The 20,055-nt window shown below is 39.2% G+C and overlaps 1 protein-coding gene across 1 annotated transcript in view; it reads right to left on the bottom strand.

Moving 5' to 3' along the window:
- The window catches only part of LOC146318275 (astrotactin-1-like), a 174,203-nt gene that overhangs the window by 18,995 nt on the left and 135,153 nt on the right, over positions 1–20,055 (bottom strand). The window contains exons 5-6 of the mRNA XM_084732513.1: positions 7,926–8,061; positions 2,332–2,432 (exon numbers count right to left, since the gene is read on the bottom strand). Coding sequence (XP_084588639.1) covers positions 2,332–2,432; positions 7,926–8,061 — 237 coding nt within the window. The remainder of the gene's footprint in view (positions 1–2,331; positions 2,433–7,925; positions 8,062–20,055) is intronic.

Here is a 20,055-nt window from a genome sequence, read left to right on the forward strand (position 1 = left end):
TTGCTATATGCAACATTCGTAGTGTGATGTTTAGCTGTAATACGAGAAATATTGCCACCATTTTGGATCTGGTTTCCAACAAAAGCTCCCAAGATCAGATCAGATCAAACTCAGCTGTGTTGATCAAAGATGGATCAAGATTCTGTTCTTGATTTTTCATTTCTTGTCTTTCAGAAACCAATTTTAGCTGTAATATTAGAAAGTTACTCACCAGGCCACCGGATAAACAGAGAAGCTCAGGTTACAACTCACTCAGAGGGAGTGTGACTTCATTGTCTGTCCAGGACGCCATTATTCCACTGTATCTTTACATAGTTACTAGTTTCTTGCTCACATCTAGTGAGGCTGAATGTTGCATATTGCACCTTTAAAAGACAAATTAATGTTAAAATAGCTGCAGATTATGTCTCTGTCCTTTGACTCATCAGTTATTTGACTAAATGTTGCAGCTCCAGAGACACCAGTTAAGGTTAGATGTGCTTCTTTAGTGACAGAGAACTTTCCTTCCAGTAAATATTCCCCACCAGAACCTCTGTTGGGCTAATTTATGTGGACTCCATTAGTGGAAATGCTATGTCCTCTCCTTTTTTATTTTTTCGACTGCAGCCTCACTTTGCTGTTTAGATTATTAAGACAGATGCCATTTTTATGCGCATATCTTGATCTCATTCTAACATTTTAAAGTGAATAAATCATTAACATATCCCTCCAAAGTTCTCTAAAGTGATTTTCTTCAAATGGGAAATCGTTTTTTTTTTTTTTATGGTTCACCAGATTAGTAACTTATCCACCTGTCCTAGTTAATAATGCCAATAAAAAAATAGTTCAAAATAGAGCCACAGAGTGGAAGTATTGTGTTTCACACCATTCATGTATTTCCAGGTATTAAAATCAACAGCGTAAGCCAGTAGTATCACACTTCACTGGCTGGAGGATATTTTGTAATGGCTGATTCAAATCAGCAGTGGGATCCGCAATAATATCCTTCCTATAAATCTCTCACTGGAGTGGCAAAAGAGTTCAACTCTGAATCTTATTTCATTTTTAACTATATGGAATAACACATTTTTATAGTCAATATCCTCATAGAGTTATAGGGTACAGTGCACATAAATAGTCCTACCCCAGAGAGGAAAACTATCTGTCTTTTATGGAAGCCCAGAGAGGGAAATGAGAGGAAAAAAATTTTTTGGTCAGCCATTTTTTAGGTCTGATCTAAATTGTTTTCTTTCCTGTGATTATGAATTCAGAGCAGGCGAAAAGGGGTTTTTCCAGGAAAATCTTACGAAATTCATTGTTTTTCATCTGTGAAACAGGTGGGGGGAAAAATATTTGGCTTTGGTGAGTTTGTTGTTGTAATACTCACTTCAGCCACAAGAGGCTCGAGCGCACAAATGTCCTATGATGCATTCATGTCTTCTTCCAGGTGGGTTTTATTGACTCCATGCACTCCAGCCACAAGGTACATACTGTACATTCAATGTTGTTCAAGCTGACACTTAAAAAGAGCTAGCTCAAAGTTCAGCTCACAGAGATTAAAATGAACTAGTTCACATTCATACTAAACATTTTTTAAATTTCAAACTAAGTTCACAGTCACAAAAATGAGCCAGTTTAAGTTCATTTGTTATATTTATTTTTTAAATTTTATCTGGAGTCTACATAATGAAGTTATACTGAATCCTGCACAATATTCATTTTTTATATGTTTTTGTATTTATTTTATTTCAATTAATTAAGCAAATAATCACAATCTTAGAACAGTAGCCTAGTCTCCTGCAAAAATAGAGAGAGACTTTTGCTTTGAATGCAGACGATGTGTAACATCTAAAAGACTTCAAACTATACCCCCCTCAAAAAACAAAAAACAGCAGTAATGTGATTACTTTGAGGTGTAATTGAGATACAGTGGGTAAGTATGACTTATTTTTCAGGGTTTCTCCTTCTTGCATGAAAATTAATATTACAGTCTTGTCTGTTTTGGTGAAAATATATCAATTGTATTACTAATTAGTGCACATATATACAGTATATTCCTCATAACATAAGATGGCATGTATTTTAAGTATTCTGTGAGTTGTGAAGGGAAAAGAAATGTTACAATCGCCCCCGGTCTCCCCTATCATTTTGATTTAGTATCTGTGACTGACTATATCCTTTTAACCCAGTAAACAAATCAGTTAAACCCTGTACATAAATGTAGCACAATGTAGATGTTTCTGTATCACAGTCACCTGTGTACAGTGTCAGAACATGAGACTCGTGTCTGTGAGCCACCTGTGATCACTCCTGATTCACCTCTCTGACTTTCGTCTGTGTCTCTTTCCTCACCTTGTGCTTTGACGTCATCCACAGTTGGACACGGCGTTTTGATGGTGACCTCACTCGGACTGGAGCGGCGCCCTGTGTTGTCTACTGCCCACAGCCGGAACCTGGACACATAAACAAGCACACGCACACGCGCGCACACACACACACACACACACACACACACACACACACACACACACACACACACACACACACACAAACAGAACTTTCAGAAAATCTGCTGCTGATTGTGAATGATAAATAATTCACAGCAGTGATGATTCTGGATGCAACAAAAGGTAACTGTTATACAGTTACAGATGAAATATAGGATTACAATCGTAAAATAAAGAACAATATACGACCATGCACAGTGCATTAACATGGCCTCCAGAGAAAAAAGGCTTCACTGGGTGAAAATTTTGCCATTTGTTGCCTTTATCAGTCAATCAATCAATAAACTGGGCACAACAAAGGAAGGAACAGCTGGACAAACTAATAAACCTAACAACAAACATAAAACACTTAGAGCTGCAAGAATTAATTTATTATTAATCAACAATTAAATTAATCTGCATGTTTTGATAAGTGATTATTTTGATTATTGTTTCAAGTGATTTTATAACCCCCCCTCCAAATTCTCTGATTTCAGCTTCTTAAATGTGAATATTTTCTGGTTTATTTACTCCTTACTGAATGCAAACTTAATAGTTTTGAATTGTGGACAAAACAAGATGTTTGAGGGTGTCAGCTTGAGCTTTGATCAACAGTTTTTGAACATTTTTGAACATTTCATGGAACAAACAACTCATGGATTCATTGAGAAAATAACTGAAAGATTAATCAATGATGCAAATAATCGTGAGTTGCAGCCCTACCATAATCAACCAAAAGCAACGGAAAGTAATCAAGTTACATTACTTTCTTATTGTGATACTTGGATTACGTTACTGCTCCCAAATGCAAACCTTTCATCTGCATTGTAGTAGCCAATCAGGTGATCTGATCGCAAATGAGCCAATGAAAACAATGATGTACAACTGAACAACAAAACAAAATGGTGCAGCAGCAAACATTTGGAGTAAGGTAAGGTAAGGATGTTAATAAATAATTGATTAACTGCCATTAAGAATTTAGTATTCATTGATGTTTAATCAAAGGTCATGGAAGTAACTGCACCTGATATCATTTTGTCTAATGGAGCCATTTGTTGAATAAGGAAACTTAAACTTTGACTTAAAATGAGAAAAAAATGAGGCAAATACTTTGTACTTTTACTGAAGTATATTTCTAACACCAGTACTTTTACTTGTAATTGAGTAATATTTAGCAATGTAACAGTACTTGTACTTGAATACATATTTTAAATACTCTCTCCACCACCGTTTGTTTCAGTAACATGGTCTCAGCGTCATATCATTGCAAGAAAGTGACAAAGAAAGTGATCATTTTTATTATTCTTGGAGGTAGACTCAAACTCTGTGTTACAGGGGTACTGGCCCCAGTTGCCCCCCCTAGAACTGCCCCTGAATCCCAGCCAAAAGTGTTCTACAGAATCTTGTCTTAGTCATCTGCATTTCCACCGATGGAGTTTGATGAATCTGTTGTACCAACATCATATCATCAGCAGCAAACATCTGCATTAAATGCAGCTGTTAATGTAATCAAAAGGCTGCTGTTGTTGGAGATGAGAGCCTGCATTATCAATACAGGAGTGACAAAAGGGCCGTACTGACAATTATTGGAACAATAAGTAATTTCACTGGATGAATATCTCCACCTAGTGAGCAAAACACAAACCGCATCCACCTGCAGCATCAAGAATTCAGTATCAGAGGGTAGAGAAGTGTAGAAAAATAAAATTGTATTACACTTTTCTCATCTGCCTGGAGCTATACACAGCATTTTATTCAAATTGCATTTACAGATAAAAGGACTAGTGCACACTTCACTGAGAAGAGAGACCTGATGCATTTCAAGCAGCAGACTTTAAACATTTAAACCTTTCCAACGTCTTCAAAGACTCGCAGCTGCAGAGTGTGTTTTCTGTGTCATGCTTACATAATGGCGCGTACATACCTCTCCCCGCACAATACATTTTCCCTCTACAGGGCACCGATCTCGAGCTTTGTGAGGGCTCTGAAAATATAAGGAGCGAGCAGCGCCCTGAAGGGAGAGACGAGGGCTCGGGCTCGCAGAGATGAATGAGCTGCCAGACAGGATAGAGAGAGCAGGAGCCCCGCTGATGCCGGGATTAAAAGGGCATGTGTAGCTGCTCCCTCAGCCCACATACATCAAAACTGTTTGAAGAGGCTCCGTCCTCGGGCCCCTTGCCCTTTTTTTTTTTTTTTCTCTCTTCTCCTTTGTTTTGCTCAGTCTCACGTCTAGGCTCTGCCTCCCTCTTGATCTTTTTTCTCACTCTTTCCTCTTTTTTCTGTCTACCCCAAACTTTTCCTCTGCTTCCCTCCACCTTACTCTGCTTCTTTCCCTCTTTGCGGTGTGTGTATGTGTGTGTGTGGCTTCCCTCCTGGCAGGCTGTCTGTGAGATAAGTGTCAGCGTGTATATGAGAACATCTGAGCATCCGGTGTGTGTGTCTGTGAGTGTGCTCAGAGAAAGATCTCGGTTACTGCTTCACTCAAGCGTGCACATACACAGACAGAATACAGAACTATCTGAATGTCCCATGAAATAAAATCTATTGTGGTGTTCAGATCTTTTTTAAGCCCTGACGTTAACCTGAAACACCTCTAAAATTATCCTGATTCATATTATGCTTGCTAACACTTAATTGTACACCAAACACTGTCTTTAGCTGTGACCCTTTCTCTGTTGCCTGGCTCTCAAATAACCCTGATAACCTTGGTCACTAAAAGTGTCACACCCAGCACATTTAGTCTGTGGTTGGAGAGTTGGAAATAAACTCACTCATTCCCTCAGGACTATAAATACATGTGGAAAGATTTTGTGGTCATGAACTTCTAACATTTGACCTACTGGCCTCGTTTGGCTTATCAGGAGTAAACACTGCAGAATCACTTAGCAAGAAATGAATGAATTACTTAAAATAACTACAGTTCTGTAGATTGTAGACTGTTTAGATCGATACAAATGAGTACGCGATGGTACATCCAAGGCAGTATGTGTAGGATGCATGCTGCTATAATAACAGATTGAAAGATATACACTACATTCACTCCCTCTGCGATTTTGCAGGCTGTTTTTGTCATTGTTGCAGCCTAAAATGCCAGATTTCAGCTTGTCTAAAAAAATTGCAATGCATGTTGCAACGTTTTTAGCCATTTTTTTGCAATAAAATTGCCTAAGTAAGTGAAAATTGCAAAAGGAAGTTCCCAGTTTGTTTTGTATAATTTATTAAAATCAAAGTCAGCTCGTTCCAGGGAGAATAAAATTGCACTGTATCCTTAGCAGAGAGCCTCAGGATTATCAAAAAACTCTAACAAAATATGGGAAATTGGGGGGGGGCACAAAATTATAAAATAAAAGTGAACAGACGTTGATAAATGAACAAGAAATGTTGTGTTCTTTTCAGTACCTGAGATAAAATAAAATATAAATGCAAAAAAATAATGGATAATAAAACTAAACATTGAGTTGGTACATTGAAATGTACATGTATGATGTTTGCATTGGAAGCAACAATGATTGGTCAACTTTGCGCAAATGTTGCAGAGTTTGGATGACATTGCACTGTTGCACAGAATTCATGAGGACTGGTTGAATTTGTTTGAACTGCCGCAATCAGAACATCACGACTTGCTGGAGGGACTGTTTGATTCAATTCATTTATGTGTACTTGAGTCTTCCCAGTACTGATGGTTGTGGTACTAAAAAGAGTACTTTATTTGAGGAAATTTGGTTATTTGCTGTCTTAATTCCATCAGTTAGTTCAAGACAGAGATAGCTAAATAATGTGCGTATCCTAGCTTAGTGCAGAGTGTTGTTTTTTTATGAAATCTAGCTAAAAACACCAAAACAAAAACCAAATCCTTCTGATTCTATTTCTACATCTGTAGAACACACCTGCTTGTAAATAGCTGTTTCCATCAACACCTTTTTATGCAAATTTTGAAATATTGAGTGTTGATGGAAATGGCAAAATTCAAAAAACTTTCAATTTCACTTAAAAGTTTTTGCATTCTTTGAAAATCAATAATTTGCTTAAAGGAAAAGTTTCCAAAAAAGTACTGAAAAAGCAAACATTTTGATCACATGACTTAGCTGTTTTTGCTCTTCTTTCTTTTTTGGTCGCTGGCGAACAGCTGGTTTGTTTCTGGTTTGAAACGTCTCCTTCTTCCACTCTGTTTACTGACGTAGCCATACTACCAACTTCTGCCGAAACTACACTTTGCGTAGCCTACTTACAAAACAACTGACTGAAACAAGCCTAATTTAAATTTGAAACAAAAGTTCGCTTCAAATTTGCTGGACACATTGTTGATGTGATAGTTTTTTTTTTGTTTTTTTTTATGCACTTGAGAACCAATCATCACTAAAGTTTGTTCCTGATCAGCCAAACCAGACCACAGTTTTTTTTTGTTGTTTTTTTTGCAGTGAGAGGCATCTTTTTTTCCAGCTGTTTTCTAGAAGCAGTAACTGTTTTGTGTGCTGCTAGTGCACCATGGGCATGTCACATATAAAACAAGAGAAAAGAGAGCCAGTAAAAACGAATGGAACAGTCAAAAGTTGTCATATTGACACTTAATTAATGAGTCTGACTGATGGAGACTCGCAGTCACAGCAGAAAGAGACAGAGATAGAGCGCTCATGTGGACTGATTGCTGCATAATATTCTCTCAACACGATGAAACTATTCATCAAGTCAGTCCAACATTTGATCGTGTGCTCAATTATAGTTGACTAATGTTAGTAAACTTCCACCGTAGGAACAGTGGTTAAATTACCTGAATCATTCCACAATTTAAGCATCTGCTGCATGCATGTCATACATCATAGGTGCGCTCCCGCTAACTAAAAATAGCACTAAACTTCTGCCAGTCTTTATTGTATACCATTTTTGCAGTTGGCGTAAAACAAATCAGCATACTTAATTATTTTATTCTGCAGGAAATGACAGCATTTATACAACATAAGATGTCAATTAAAGTGTGACTTTTAAATGACACTGCCAGTTAAACTTCACAAAGAGAAAACCAAATGTTTTTCCAAAGATGATTTTTTGTTAGTTGTCTATGGTCTTTCTGGAGCTGTCTCACCACAGTCACAATTACTTTAATCTCTTCCAGCTGTGAGTAGCTCCTCTATTTCCTTTGTGCAATGCATTATGGGAGAAGAGTGCATTAACAGCACACTCAAAAATCAAGTGTTTTTAGCATAAATTCTGGATTTTTTTTCCCTTTAAAAAAAAAAAAAAAAAAAAAAAACGTACTTCATTTTCTAAACTCACCACCCAGCAGTCAAATTTGAGTAAACAGGCCGAGGTGGAGATTTGCTTCACCGTCAATCAAAACACATCTGACAGTGCATTAGTTTCTATTAGAAATGAGATCTGGTAACTGGGTCAGTTTAATATAAATCAGTTTGTTTAGTTTGCATGTTCATGAGAAAAAAAAAAAAAAGAGAGAGAGTCACTTACATGTATGTGGTGTCAGGCTCCAGGCAGCGAATGATCATGCTGATGGAGGAGGACAGGAGGTTGGGGATGTCCCCTAACATCACGCATGGAGACCTGGCCCCAGACAAGATGTCGTCCACAAAGCTCAAAAGGGTTTCTGTGGTAAAGAGACAGTAGGACATGATGACATGACGGTTGAAGTCACCCAAGAAATTCAGTCCAAAGTGATTCTCACACAGTTTGAGAAGTGACTACACTGTAAAAAAAAAAAAATGAACACTCAAAAAAATTAGTTTCTGGGCTGCCTTAAAATTTAAGTTAACTGAGTTTGAAAAGCCAGTGTTGAGATAATTTTGTAATGATTCAAAACAAACTTTTCTGAATAAAGAATATTATATAATAACTGTACTTGAGAAAACATGTTCAGTAAGCTTAAGATATTAAGTTGAGAAAACAACAATAAACAAATTTGATTTCCTTTTACATTTTCCCAGTTTGAAGAGTCAGTTCTTCATTTCACACAAAGAACTTAAAACTGCCGTTGCTCCTGTTGGAGCGTCTTTGTACATGAAACCTTGCAAAGACAATGTGTGAAACTGCTCCCGGTGACTTTATTACATTTTAAGTATGAGGGGGTATAGAGAGCAACAAACAACCATGACTCATCTTAAAGTGAATTAGAAGTTTGTATCATATATATTTCCTTCAAACTATTAAAAAGAAGGTTCTCAGGAAACTTTTTACTCTCATGCATGTCGGTTCAAGGGGCTTATATAGTGTTTGGGGACCTGTGGCTCTAGAATGTCTCTGAACCACACGTCAGGTCCACCCAAACAACTAAACAGTTTTAGAGTTTAATGGCATAACTCCACAATTCAGTACTACTTCTCAGTCTTTTCACGGTTTCACACAACAACGTGTAATGTGTTTGGAAGAAAAACTCTAACTTTAAACAGACTTTAAATCAGATGTCTTTAGATGTTATTTGGACCCAACAATAGTGCATGTATCAGTTTTACTGCAGTTACAAAATCAGACAGTTGAACACTTGGAACCTTTGTGCAAGAATTTTATTCAACATTTCTTTTTAAACTACTTGGAGGTAAGATAAGGACAGATCAGCTAAGGTCAGCTCTACTGAAACCTCCCCACAGGCTGTATAAAGTATATGGATATGTCTTTTATGTCTATTTTTGAAAGCACAGATTAATCTAACTTGACAGCAGACACAGATCTCTGCTGCACTGTAAACAACAGACAAGTGTTTTTATAACTGCTTGTTTTTTGGGGGCAGCTATATGTGCACTGTATCTGACTCCAATATCGTATCGTATCGTATCGTATCGTATCGTGTTAGGTTGTATCATATTGTATTGTGTTGCATTGTATTATGTTGTATCATATTGCATCATATCATATCACATTGTGTTGTATCATATTGTATTATACTGTATTGTATTGTATTCTGTTTTATTCTATCATGTCGTATTCCTGTATGATTTTTACAGTGTAACTGAAATATAATGATTAAGGTAAATCCTTTTGCTGTGGAAAAACAACAGCTTGATATGCTCTTTTTAATGAGTTTAATGAGTCCATCAAGAGTCGCTTTGCTTTGCTTGCTATTTGAAAAAAATCTAATCTTTAACTGACCTGACAACAGTGCACGTTATCATTTTTACTGCAGCTCACAAAATCAGACACTTGAACAAATGCAGAACATCAAGCATGACTTAGTGAATTTCAACATTTCTTTTTTAAACTCTTTTGAGGTAACATAAGGACAGCTCAGCTAAGGACAGCTCAGCTCAACCTCCTTCCTAGGCTGTATAAAGTATATGGATATGTCTGCTATGTCTGCTTTTGAAAAGGCAGATTAATGCAACATGACATTAGACATGACTCTCTGTAGCACTGTAAACAACATTTTAGCAAAATGTAAAACAGATGTTTTGCTCCACCACAACAAACACACTTCAAGTACATTACGTACCTGTAGGGCCTGTCTTTGAAAGTGAAAAGTTTGGGTGCTGTTTTACAGAGACCAAGTGCTGAATTTTATGTCTTTAAAGAGTCTATCAGTGTCTCCCATCAAAACACATCAGATGTGTGATAGTGAGATTTTATTGACAGAGTGATCAGATACATTTGACAAAAGTAATCAACAGGGTTGGGAGGATTACTTTAAAATGTATTCCAACACAATTAATGATTTTCTGTCAAATGTAATCAGTAACTTGACGACAAAAGACAAAATAATGTTCAAATTTCCACCCAGAGAATCATTTTTTCACTAGCGGCATATACTGACTGAAATTAGCTGACCAGAGGGACTAGAGTGGTAGTGTGAGACTCGTTCTTCAGGCCCTAGCTTACACCTGGCGGTTAAGCCAGTGGCACAGGTGTCATTGCTATCTTAAACTGGCACAGTTGCCATTTCTGCCACATCTGCCTAGTAGCAAATGAACTTGCGCCTGGGTGTGCGCCCATGGGCAAGAGGTGAATTAAGGCAAAATGGAGGCGTGACCAGGTGCATTTGCTATCTTGTGCACGGCGCATTAGAGTCAAAACCACTTGCGCCTTAGACCGGCTAAAACCTTGTCGAAGCGCGAAGTCTGTGGCACAACAACTCTGTCTGCACAAGATGGCACCTGGCACGTTTGGCTGCAGAACACGCAAACATGTCCACAATCACAAAACACCTTCATTTATGTTAAGACTTTTCCACCAAACAGGAGTGTGGATTAGTAAGGGGTCCTTTGAACATATTTTCGATCAAGTGTAAATATTAAAGTTAACAGCATGTGTGTCTCGCACTTGGCTGAAGCGTGCACACACATCTCCACAATGACAAAACACCTTACATTTATGTTGAACTGCATATGTGTGTGTGACCAGGAACAAGGAATTATTATTAAAAAATATAAAGCCTACTACTACTTCTTACTTTTGGCATGACAGCTGGAGCAACTGTAGTGTTTGTGTCTGTATGTTTATTACAATCCAGAAGGATTATGATCCATAACATACAAAATCAACAAGACATTATAGATGACACAAGATCATCCCGACCGTCACACTGCCACTGCTTGTGCTCCTGCTTCTCCAAGGTGATGAGAGCTGACTTTCTGATTGGTGAATTACTTATACAGCCTAAACTCACCCATGAATTAATCAAGGTACTTGGGCACAGCTGATAGGTGCATCCCGTTGTGCGCTGCTGGCACAAGGAGCAGGACAGGGCGGGATACCCCTGCACCAATGGTGCAAGATGGCAAAGGTGGATTTGGACACACCTTGAATAAATTAAATCCATTGTGCCTTGCGCTTTCAATCTGGGCTTTAGGTCAGCGTAAGATAGGACCCTTTTCATTAAAATGTATTTTAAAAATCACCATTTTTACTAAGTCTAATCTGATTATGTCTTTTTTCTGTAACTGCAATGGAATACAGTTACCTTTGTTTTTTGTATCCTAATTACATAGTCCTGTTACATGTAATCTGTTACTCCCAAAGCCTGGTAATCAGGGTATGGATCACACCACAGACAGGTAAAAAGACTACCATGTTCTGCCGTTCTACACATACAGTCCACTCAGTCATTTTTACTGTTGCAGATGGGTGTTCAAGGTCACCTTAAACAGTAGATGCTGTGGGATACAGAGTGTTACTCATTCACTGTCCACCCACATTTTCCCAGCAGATTCAAAACACCTTTTTTCAGCTAAAACCTTTCTCTAACCTCTAGGTCTACCTCCCCACCTTTTGCATAATCCATGTCTACAAGTAAAAAAAAAGTCCCAACGTCATCAACTAGGTTATGAAAAACAAGGCGTCAAAACCTAAAAAAGAAAACTCAATAAAATAAAGGTGAAGTGAAACTCTTGCATAACACAAATTTACAATACACTATTTTTAGTTTGTGCAACATGATTATAAAGGGAATTTTGGGCAAATATTAACTGTTTTTTTCCAGAAGTATCTAACAAAACAAAAGCTTGTAAAAGAAATAAAATGCAATAAAATTAATATGTTGAGTTATAATGCAATATTTGAAAAAGTGTGGTTGTTTTGGTCAAGGCAAAAGGTGTAGAGCCAGATATACCAATCATTGTCCATGAAGGTTATGGGTAAGAATGAACAGCCGTCCCTCCAGCAGTCTGTTCCGAGACAAGCACACTGAATAACCATTTTAATGCCTCAGCTGGAATTTTAAGTGATGTTGCTTGAGGCTTCAGGGATTGTGCAATAGCTTTATGGTGCTCTTATCTCTGCTTGTGTAATATGTGCAATGTGCATAATATGTGCAATATGTTTAAACTGGGGTTGTGATTTGCCACAGTATGTGCTGCTTTGTGCTGCTTGTTTATATGTTGTGCATGTGTGCATGAGTTCAGCAGTCCGTCATGTCATACCAAACTGAATGGTATCACATTGTACTGCACTGTATCATACTGTAACGTACCAAACTGTATCATATTGTATTGTACCACACCGTATCATATCGTATCGTATCGTATCGTATCGTATGTTGCAGATGCAGGCTGCAGCCCGTCATGTTATAATCTTTCACGTCATCTATGGCATTAACTACACATGATAGACTTAAGTTCCCGGACTCTCGCCCTCCCTACAAACATAGTATGTCCCTGCACAGTTGTGTTGTAGCATTTATAATGCATTACTGCAACGTTACAGTTACATTGCTGCTATGTTGTTGAAATGTTACAATGTAACAGGTGTTCCATGGAAGTTTTGCAAAAAGTTACTCTGTGGCCACAAAATATTAAATGTAGTTTTATTCACATACTGCGAGCCTCCGCCAACACAATGTTACAGCTCCACAAACACACCACTTCCTTCGTGGATTTTAGTTCAACATTCTATGAAAATAGTGAACAGTACTCATTGCCAGTTAGCTGCTGATATGTTGGGGCTACTTAAGTGTGGGCTTACTAAGCCTACTCATACTGCTAACACACTGTTCACAGAGGAACCAGGAACATGAAAGCTGGACAATGAAAAAACAAGTGAATGGAAGCAGGAGTTTAAGTGGCTAGATTATGACACATCTAAAGATGTAATGTGCTGTGGTTAGTGGTGCCGGTTTCCTCAAGTAGCCGAGAGGTCTAGGTCGTTTTTCATCACAAACAATGCCTTCAGAAGACATTACCATCACAACAGATGGGAAAAGTGGACAACAAGAATGTCAGACAACTCAAATGGTAAGTTGTGTTAAATTGCCTTTTCTGTGTGGCCACCAAAAATTTACTTTGGCCACCAAATTTAGTTTGGTTGCCCATAAGGCCAGTGCTTAGAAGTATTAGCACCTACCCCTGCATTGACTCAAGTAGTAGTGGAGTATACTTCCAACCGTATATAAAGTAGTTAAAAGCTCCAGTTAGCTATTTTTACTTCCATACTCTTTAATAAAATTTTGAATGCAGGACTTTTACATGTAATGGAATATTTTTATCATATGTATACTACACTAGACCACTGAATCAGATATCACCTGTATTAACCTGAGCCTCTCACATGATAGGGAAGCAAAGCGCTGACCTCCTCCACCTCCACTTCCATCACCTCCTCTTCAGGGCTTCTTTCCTGCTGTTCAGGCTGGTGGTGACACACGCACCTCACTATGTTTTCCCAGCTGGCACCGTGTACGTCAAAAGGGCATTTGGCCACCATGGTGTGCCTTTCACTGTAAGGGGAAAAACCCTCTGCTTGGAAAAGCCAGGTCTCCGGGTATGTGTGTGTGTGTGTGTGCATGTGTACAAAGGTGTGTGAAGTGATGGGTTGCTCTGAGGTGGTCATCTGTGACCCTCCGCTACACAAGCAGCTCCTGTCTGTGTGTATTTATACAACATGTGTGTGTGAAGTGATGGACGCCCCGAGGTGGTCACCTGCGCCTTTCTTCCACAGGAGCTTTCCCTCGTATGTGTGTGTGTGTGCCTGCACGTGTGTGTAAATATGTGTACTGTATGTGTGAGTGATGGCTGCTCTGAGGTGGTCACCTATGTCTTCCCTGTCAACCCTGGCCTGTGTCACCACCAGCTGGTAAACAGAAGGCCAAGTGCCATGGAGTCAAAGAGGATGAAAAAAGGTGTGCAGCAGCTGTCAGAGAGAGGTGTTTACCCAGCGCCGAGACTGACACACGAGTGAAAGATATAAACAGTGCTGGAGATGTAAATGAAAAGTGACATTGTGAGGCTTTGCACCACTTAGCATATTAATTGCCGGTTGGAATATCTGTCTCGCGTGTAAGGAGGCGTATAAAAAGGAAACAGTGTTTGAACCCTCGCTGGAGAACGCAGTTTGGAAATATGTTGAGTAATTCTCTCAATATCTGAGCATGTTGAGCTCTAAATGGGAAATTGGAACCAACATCAATCTTCATATACAGTTACGGCCTGTCTAAGCATCGCAACATTAGCTATTCAGTTAGGATTTGTGGATATAGTAACTACTGTATTACGTACTGGCCTGTCTCAAACTGCAGGCCTTTATGAGACTAACTAAAACACACTGCACAGCTCTAATAAAAACAGTCTACTGGATGTTCTCTCATTTTTACGAACAAATTGGCACAAATTCAATTTTTTGTGGCTGGAAAAATAGGAGAAAACAGCATGGGAGCTTTTTATTTTTCCTCTCAGCTACGGTTGAGAGCAAGAAAAACACAGGACAGAGAGGGTTAAACAATTTCCTGTGTTTGCTTTTCTGTCACATCTCACTGTATGAGCGCTGATTCTATAAGGGCAGGACACATTAATAGAATGAATAGGGCTTTAATGAGGGACTCAGCATTTAAACATGCCTTTTGAGCTTGACGTACTGCATTGCTTCTATATGTTGACTCAGCAAGTGTTCGAACTTAGACGACAAAGCTGGTTGTTTGTAATTGTCTTTCAAAATGACCCATGTAGCATGACCTAGTGCCTGTGTTGTTAGTATGACATTGTTTTTTCAGTAGCTTCCAAAATGCATATGGCCATCACAAAAGCAGCCAGGAACTTTCCCCAGGGACTAGGAACCTTTGAGGTCTAAATTAAGTTTAGATGTTATTTTACCTTCTCAAAAAGTCCTTGCCTGGGGGGAGTAGTACTTTTCAAAAGTACAGGATCTTTTGTGGTTGGCTGGGCTTGCAACATTGGCCATTTTTGATTGGTCAAGTGTATCTTTCTTTACATAATTAAGATGGAGAGGAGAACTATTACGGTTTAATGTCTCTGGGTTGTTACTCCAGCACTTCACAAGACATTTGCATAAAGCCAAATTTTCCTCAGCTTCTCCAGGTTGCGCTGCTGGGCAACTTCGCTGGGCTGACACTAGAATGAAATTTCATTCACAGTGGATGGCAGCGTGTTGCGCTTAAGGTATCTGAGTTTGTGTGTGTTAATGGAGTTGACTATGAAGAAATCGCTTTGTAGCTTAGCCAAAGCAAATTTGAGCCTTCAACAGTCTGAGTTAGGAAAACTGAGCCTGTATCTCTGTCCAGAGGCATTTTAACACATTCTCACTCCCAAATCATCAAATATGGCAGCTTGGACAGTAGCATTACATTTCCAACTATGATGCTGTATGTACCTGTCTAGGGTCAGTTTTGCACGTGCAGGCCTCCGCGGTTAAGTCAACAATAAATATGGAATGTATGACTAGATTTTCTACATAAAGGCACAACCACATGGTTAGGTTTTAGGAAAAGGATGTAGTTTGGGTTTAAATAAGTATGTTAGTTGTGTAACTTTATGTATGTAACTTACTTGGTACGTACATATTATGTGTGCAAGGTAAGGTAAGGTAATGTATATTAAGCAACTACAACGCTGACTTTTTGTTTCACATAGGACACCAACCCCGGTCTCCTCGGTTAAAGCTCTGTATTTGTTTGACCCATCCATCCACCTCACTTCCTCCATGTGTGGACTTTCTCGCCCTTTATAGCCTACTATGGCACATCAAAGAACAGCTGTCAAAGGGGCCTAATTAAAAAGTAATAAGTAATCATTTTGCACTCTTAGCCACCTTTCCAGTTGGTGAGAAATCTCCGAACAAGGCAATGTTGCCAGTCTGATTGGACAGCACAAGCAGTGAGGCTATAAGACAGGTTGTAAATAGACCCAGAGGTCAGCCAAATTTATTTGGATGAGGAAAACAAAGCAGAACAGTCAAATTACAACCCAAACTGTCTGTAAGCATGAATCACAGTTAACATCCAGTTAGCCTCAGTTGTGTGCACACACAGTTGTCTGTGCAAAGAGGGATTATTAGACATTTCAGGTTTCCTTTTTTTGCCTCAAGATACGGTGGTTGAGATATTCTGACTAAGCTGTTGGCTTGTTTACATGCTGTCTGATCATCTGACTGCTCATGTTTCTTGCTCTTTTGGACTTCATTGCAGCAATGTTGGCGTTTCCAAATCTGAACAATTTGCTGAGTACAAAGTTAACCAAAAACGATGGCCAGATTTTCTCCTTGAGAAAATCTGGCCATCATTTTTTTCTCCTTGAGAAAATCTGTCCAGAAAATCTGTTCTATTGCTGTCCTGAACCATACGGCACGTTTGGCCTCACCTCAGTCACTGATGTCAAGGCATGTATTTTGCCTTTGGCAGTGTCCACTGGACTGATTAGAAGACTGTTAGCCAAGTACAGATGGGTGATCCATTCTCACATACACACTGCTCTCACTCCCAAACCTCCTGCCTCACATGAGCCGGGAGGAGGAGGCTGGCCCAAAACCAAAACCCTTAAACACAAAGTCATAAGCTCATTAAAAAGCAGCATTGGTGCAGATATGGGTGTCTGAAAATATGAAAATACCTTCGAGCCTTTGGATCACCTTAGACTGTGGTGGAGTAAGACACATAACATTATTACCCTGTGGGTTCGAGAGCTGCCATCCACTCTTTATCTGTCCAATCTTTCCTGTCAGTCTTCTCTGTAAAGCACCTGAAGCAGCAGAACTGCAGTGCAGAGCCCATTAAAAACAGTTTGAGGAACCCCGTTGTGCACTGTCATGACGAGAGGAATGCTTTATGTGGGTGGCCTGCTGGCCAGAAGAACAGAAAGTGTACCTAATTCGACTATAACAAATATCTTAGTCAAAGGAGATGTGTAGCACTGCGAACACAGTGTGCTGCCATGGCATTTATGGACATGACTCAACACCAGGGGAATACAAAAATACATAGAAACAAAATGTTTCTCCAGGGCGTTGATTGCTGACAGACAGCAAAAGAAACTGATTCTGGAAGTGAATCAGAGCAGCACTTCACCTTTGACGGCTGCTGACTTGGCCAGCTTGTGACAGGTACTGTGAACTTGAATGTTCCTAAGAAAACAGTATGTGAAGAATTCTGACTTTTTGCACTGCTACATATTGTTATCACCTGATTAGTTAATCAATAGGCAATAGTCATGTTATCATAATGAATCTCTGCCCAGGTTACAAACAGGTCCGCTTCAGGGTTATTGTGGCTGCACATCCTCTGAATAGAGGCATGAGCTTCCCCAAGAATGTTACAACTTTACCAGAGCAAGGATATCCTTGATTTACTGTGGGCCACAGTACATAAAGAAAAGCCGTTTTTCATTGTAGTGCGGTTTCCAACGCAATTATCTATCAAAATCCTTATAGTCTCCAGCGCTCAACGTTTGGTGAGATAAAAAATGAGATGAAAGTAAAATATGTCTTTTATATAGTAAGCAGATTATGGATTGTGGCAAAACGGCAGCTGAACGACATTTTGAATCAAAAAAGGAAAATGGAGGTCTGATGATTTATCCCATCTTGGAAGTGACAACCAAACTGTTGGCAAGAGAAAAACTGAGCAGCTCAGGTTTTTCAAAACATATTGAAATGTATTCTCTCTCCGTCGGTGTAACAGGCTGTACTTCCCACCATCTGAGGAACATGATCCTGCATTTCATTTCTACAGCGCAGGCCAGCCTGCTTATCCTAAGATGACATTCGTAGACTGTTAAAGGTTCAGTTGGGAAGTGCTGTAAATCTGTCTTTTTAGTGAAATCAGTAAATCTGCCTGAGACAGGAAATTCTAGCCTTTCCTGGGTGGGCATCAAAGATTTTAAGCAGCCACTTTAGGAGACACTGTGAATGTGGTACTAAATGATGTGAGTATGATGTAGAAATAAAATATTGATTATTTAGAATTTACAGCTGTAGGCACAGATCTGCTTGTTTTTGCAAAGGCTTAGGAATTCACCAACCTATTGGAACTAAGAAAAACCTTTATGAAATTCCACTTCCATGCATCTGACAAACTAGAATTTCACAGTGTTTTTCATGCACAGCAGCAGTTGACAGCTGAGGATTGGTTTGGCTCTGATATACTAATAGCACACACTAAACCCAGTACTTGCACAGCATTGTCCAATCATAGCTTACTGCAATTAGGCCTGGCAGATCTATCAAGCTTTTGATTTCACCACAATTGCCCCCTGGTGCCCCCATGTTTGAAAAAATACAGCAAAAGTGTCCTCTTGGATGCCCTTATGGAAGACAAATCATGATAAACTGTCCTACTTGTACATAAAATGTGATAAAGTGCCCTCTTGAGTGCCCTTCGAGCAGACCAAACATGATATAGTGCCCTTCCAGTGGACAAAATGTGCATCACAACTTTTGGTACACTGCTACCCAAACACATACAGCTGGTATCTGTTTTATTTTTATCGCCCCTGCCCCTCAGAAAGTCTGTTGTGGGCGTGTAACTGCATATATCTGCATATGCATGAAGATGTGGTACACATAAGGGAAGTATTTGTCATATCAGTTGATAAAGTTCACAGTTATGAGCTAGAAAAGATGAGACTATGTTTGTAATAGTTTCAAAATTTACTTAAAGATTGCATCAAGGAAAAAGATTTTCTCCTAAACACGTCAAACTGTTGTTCACAATTTCTGTGTTCAGGATGTTTTGGGCAGACCTGAAACATTGTGTGGTGACGCGCTGGAGCCATGGTCTCCCAACAAGATGTAAACCCCACGAATTGACACTGCCCCCCCCCACCGGTGGTCAGTTATAAACATGCCTTCAGCGACTTTTCTCAGTCCAAATCAGCCCAGCAGTTCACTTCAGCTCACTTCAGTTCCAAAAACTCAACAGTATATGGATCTCATGGCTCAAACATGTCTGGACATGTCTAATGAAGCAGCTAGACGGTGTCCATGTTTCAGGTGGTTTTCAGATCGTGGTGGTGTTTGACAATGAGACAGCGAAGTGGACACTCCCCCAGTGTTTCAGAGCAGAGAAAACTGCTATAATTTTTATATACATTTTTTTTTTAATCATTCAGATGTGTCTGTGTGGTTAATAACACGTTTCTGTGGTGTGACAAACTCAGAACAAACATGTATTCTTGCCTTACATGATATTTAAGATTTTCCAGATATTTGTTACCTAATGTCTTGAATTCTGCCTGGGACTTCAGCGGGCGTTTTAGTCACATGCTTTTTTCTCTACCTCTGTTTCCATTGCACTGTCACATTTTGCTTATACACCAACATTTCTACCACAGCCGAGTATAAAAACTTTTTTGCTAATATTTTGAGGGTTTTATAAATTTGAGGTGTTTTCACTGCTTTTTTTTTAAAGCTGTAATAAAAATTTTAAACGTGTATAAAAAAAAGGCAGATGGAAACACACTTACTGACCTACACTGAGCACAAAATACCAAACATGACCGAAGCTAACTCCAAATTAAAACAGATAATGGATTTATATCAGGTTGAGTACAACCAAGTCTCATCAGCAGTGGAACATCATGTTCTATGCAGAGCAATAAGATGACACACACCACACACAGATTGTGGAGACCCAGTTTCAGAGGGGGAGAGCCACAACTCTGAGGAACTTGTCATTCAGCTGGAGTTGTTTACCCTCAGCATTCTTAAAGTATGATTGGTTGGAAAAATCAAGGATTGCCAGGAGACTGATGTGAGTTATGGGATGTCTCACCTTTTGAAGTCCTGCCTGCTGTCGTCAGTTCAGTTGTGCAGGCCCAGACCCTTAATGTGCATGTGTGTGTGTGCGTGTGTGTGTGTGTGTGTGTGTGTGTGTGTGTGTGTGTAGACCCCTTCCAGCCAATCCACTGCTGTTTTTCTCTGCTTCTTAATGGAAAGG

The sequence above is a fragment of the Lutjanus erythropterus genome, chromosome 12 (assembly GCF_056507025.1).
Source record: "Lutjanus erythropterus isolate fLutEry1 chromosome 12, fLutEry1.hap2, whole genome shotgun sequence".
Taxonomy (NCBI): Eukaryota; Metazoa; Chordata; class Actinopteri; order Lutjaniformes; family Lutjanidae; genus Lutjanus; species Lutjanus erythropterus.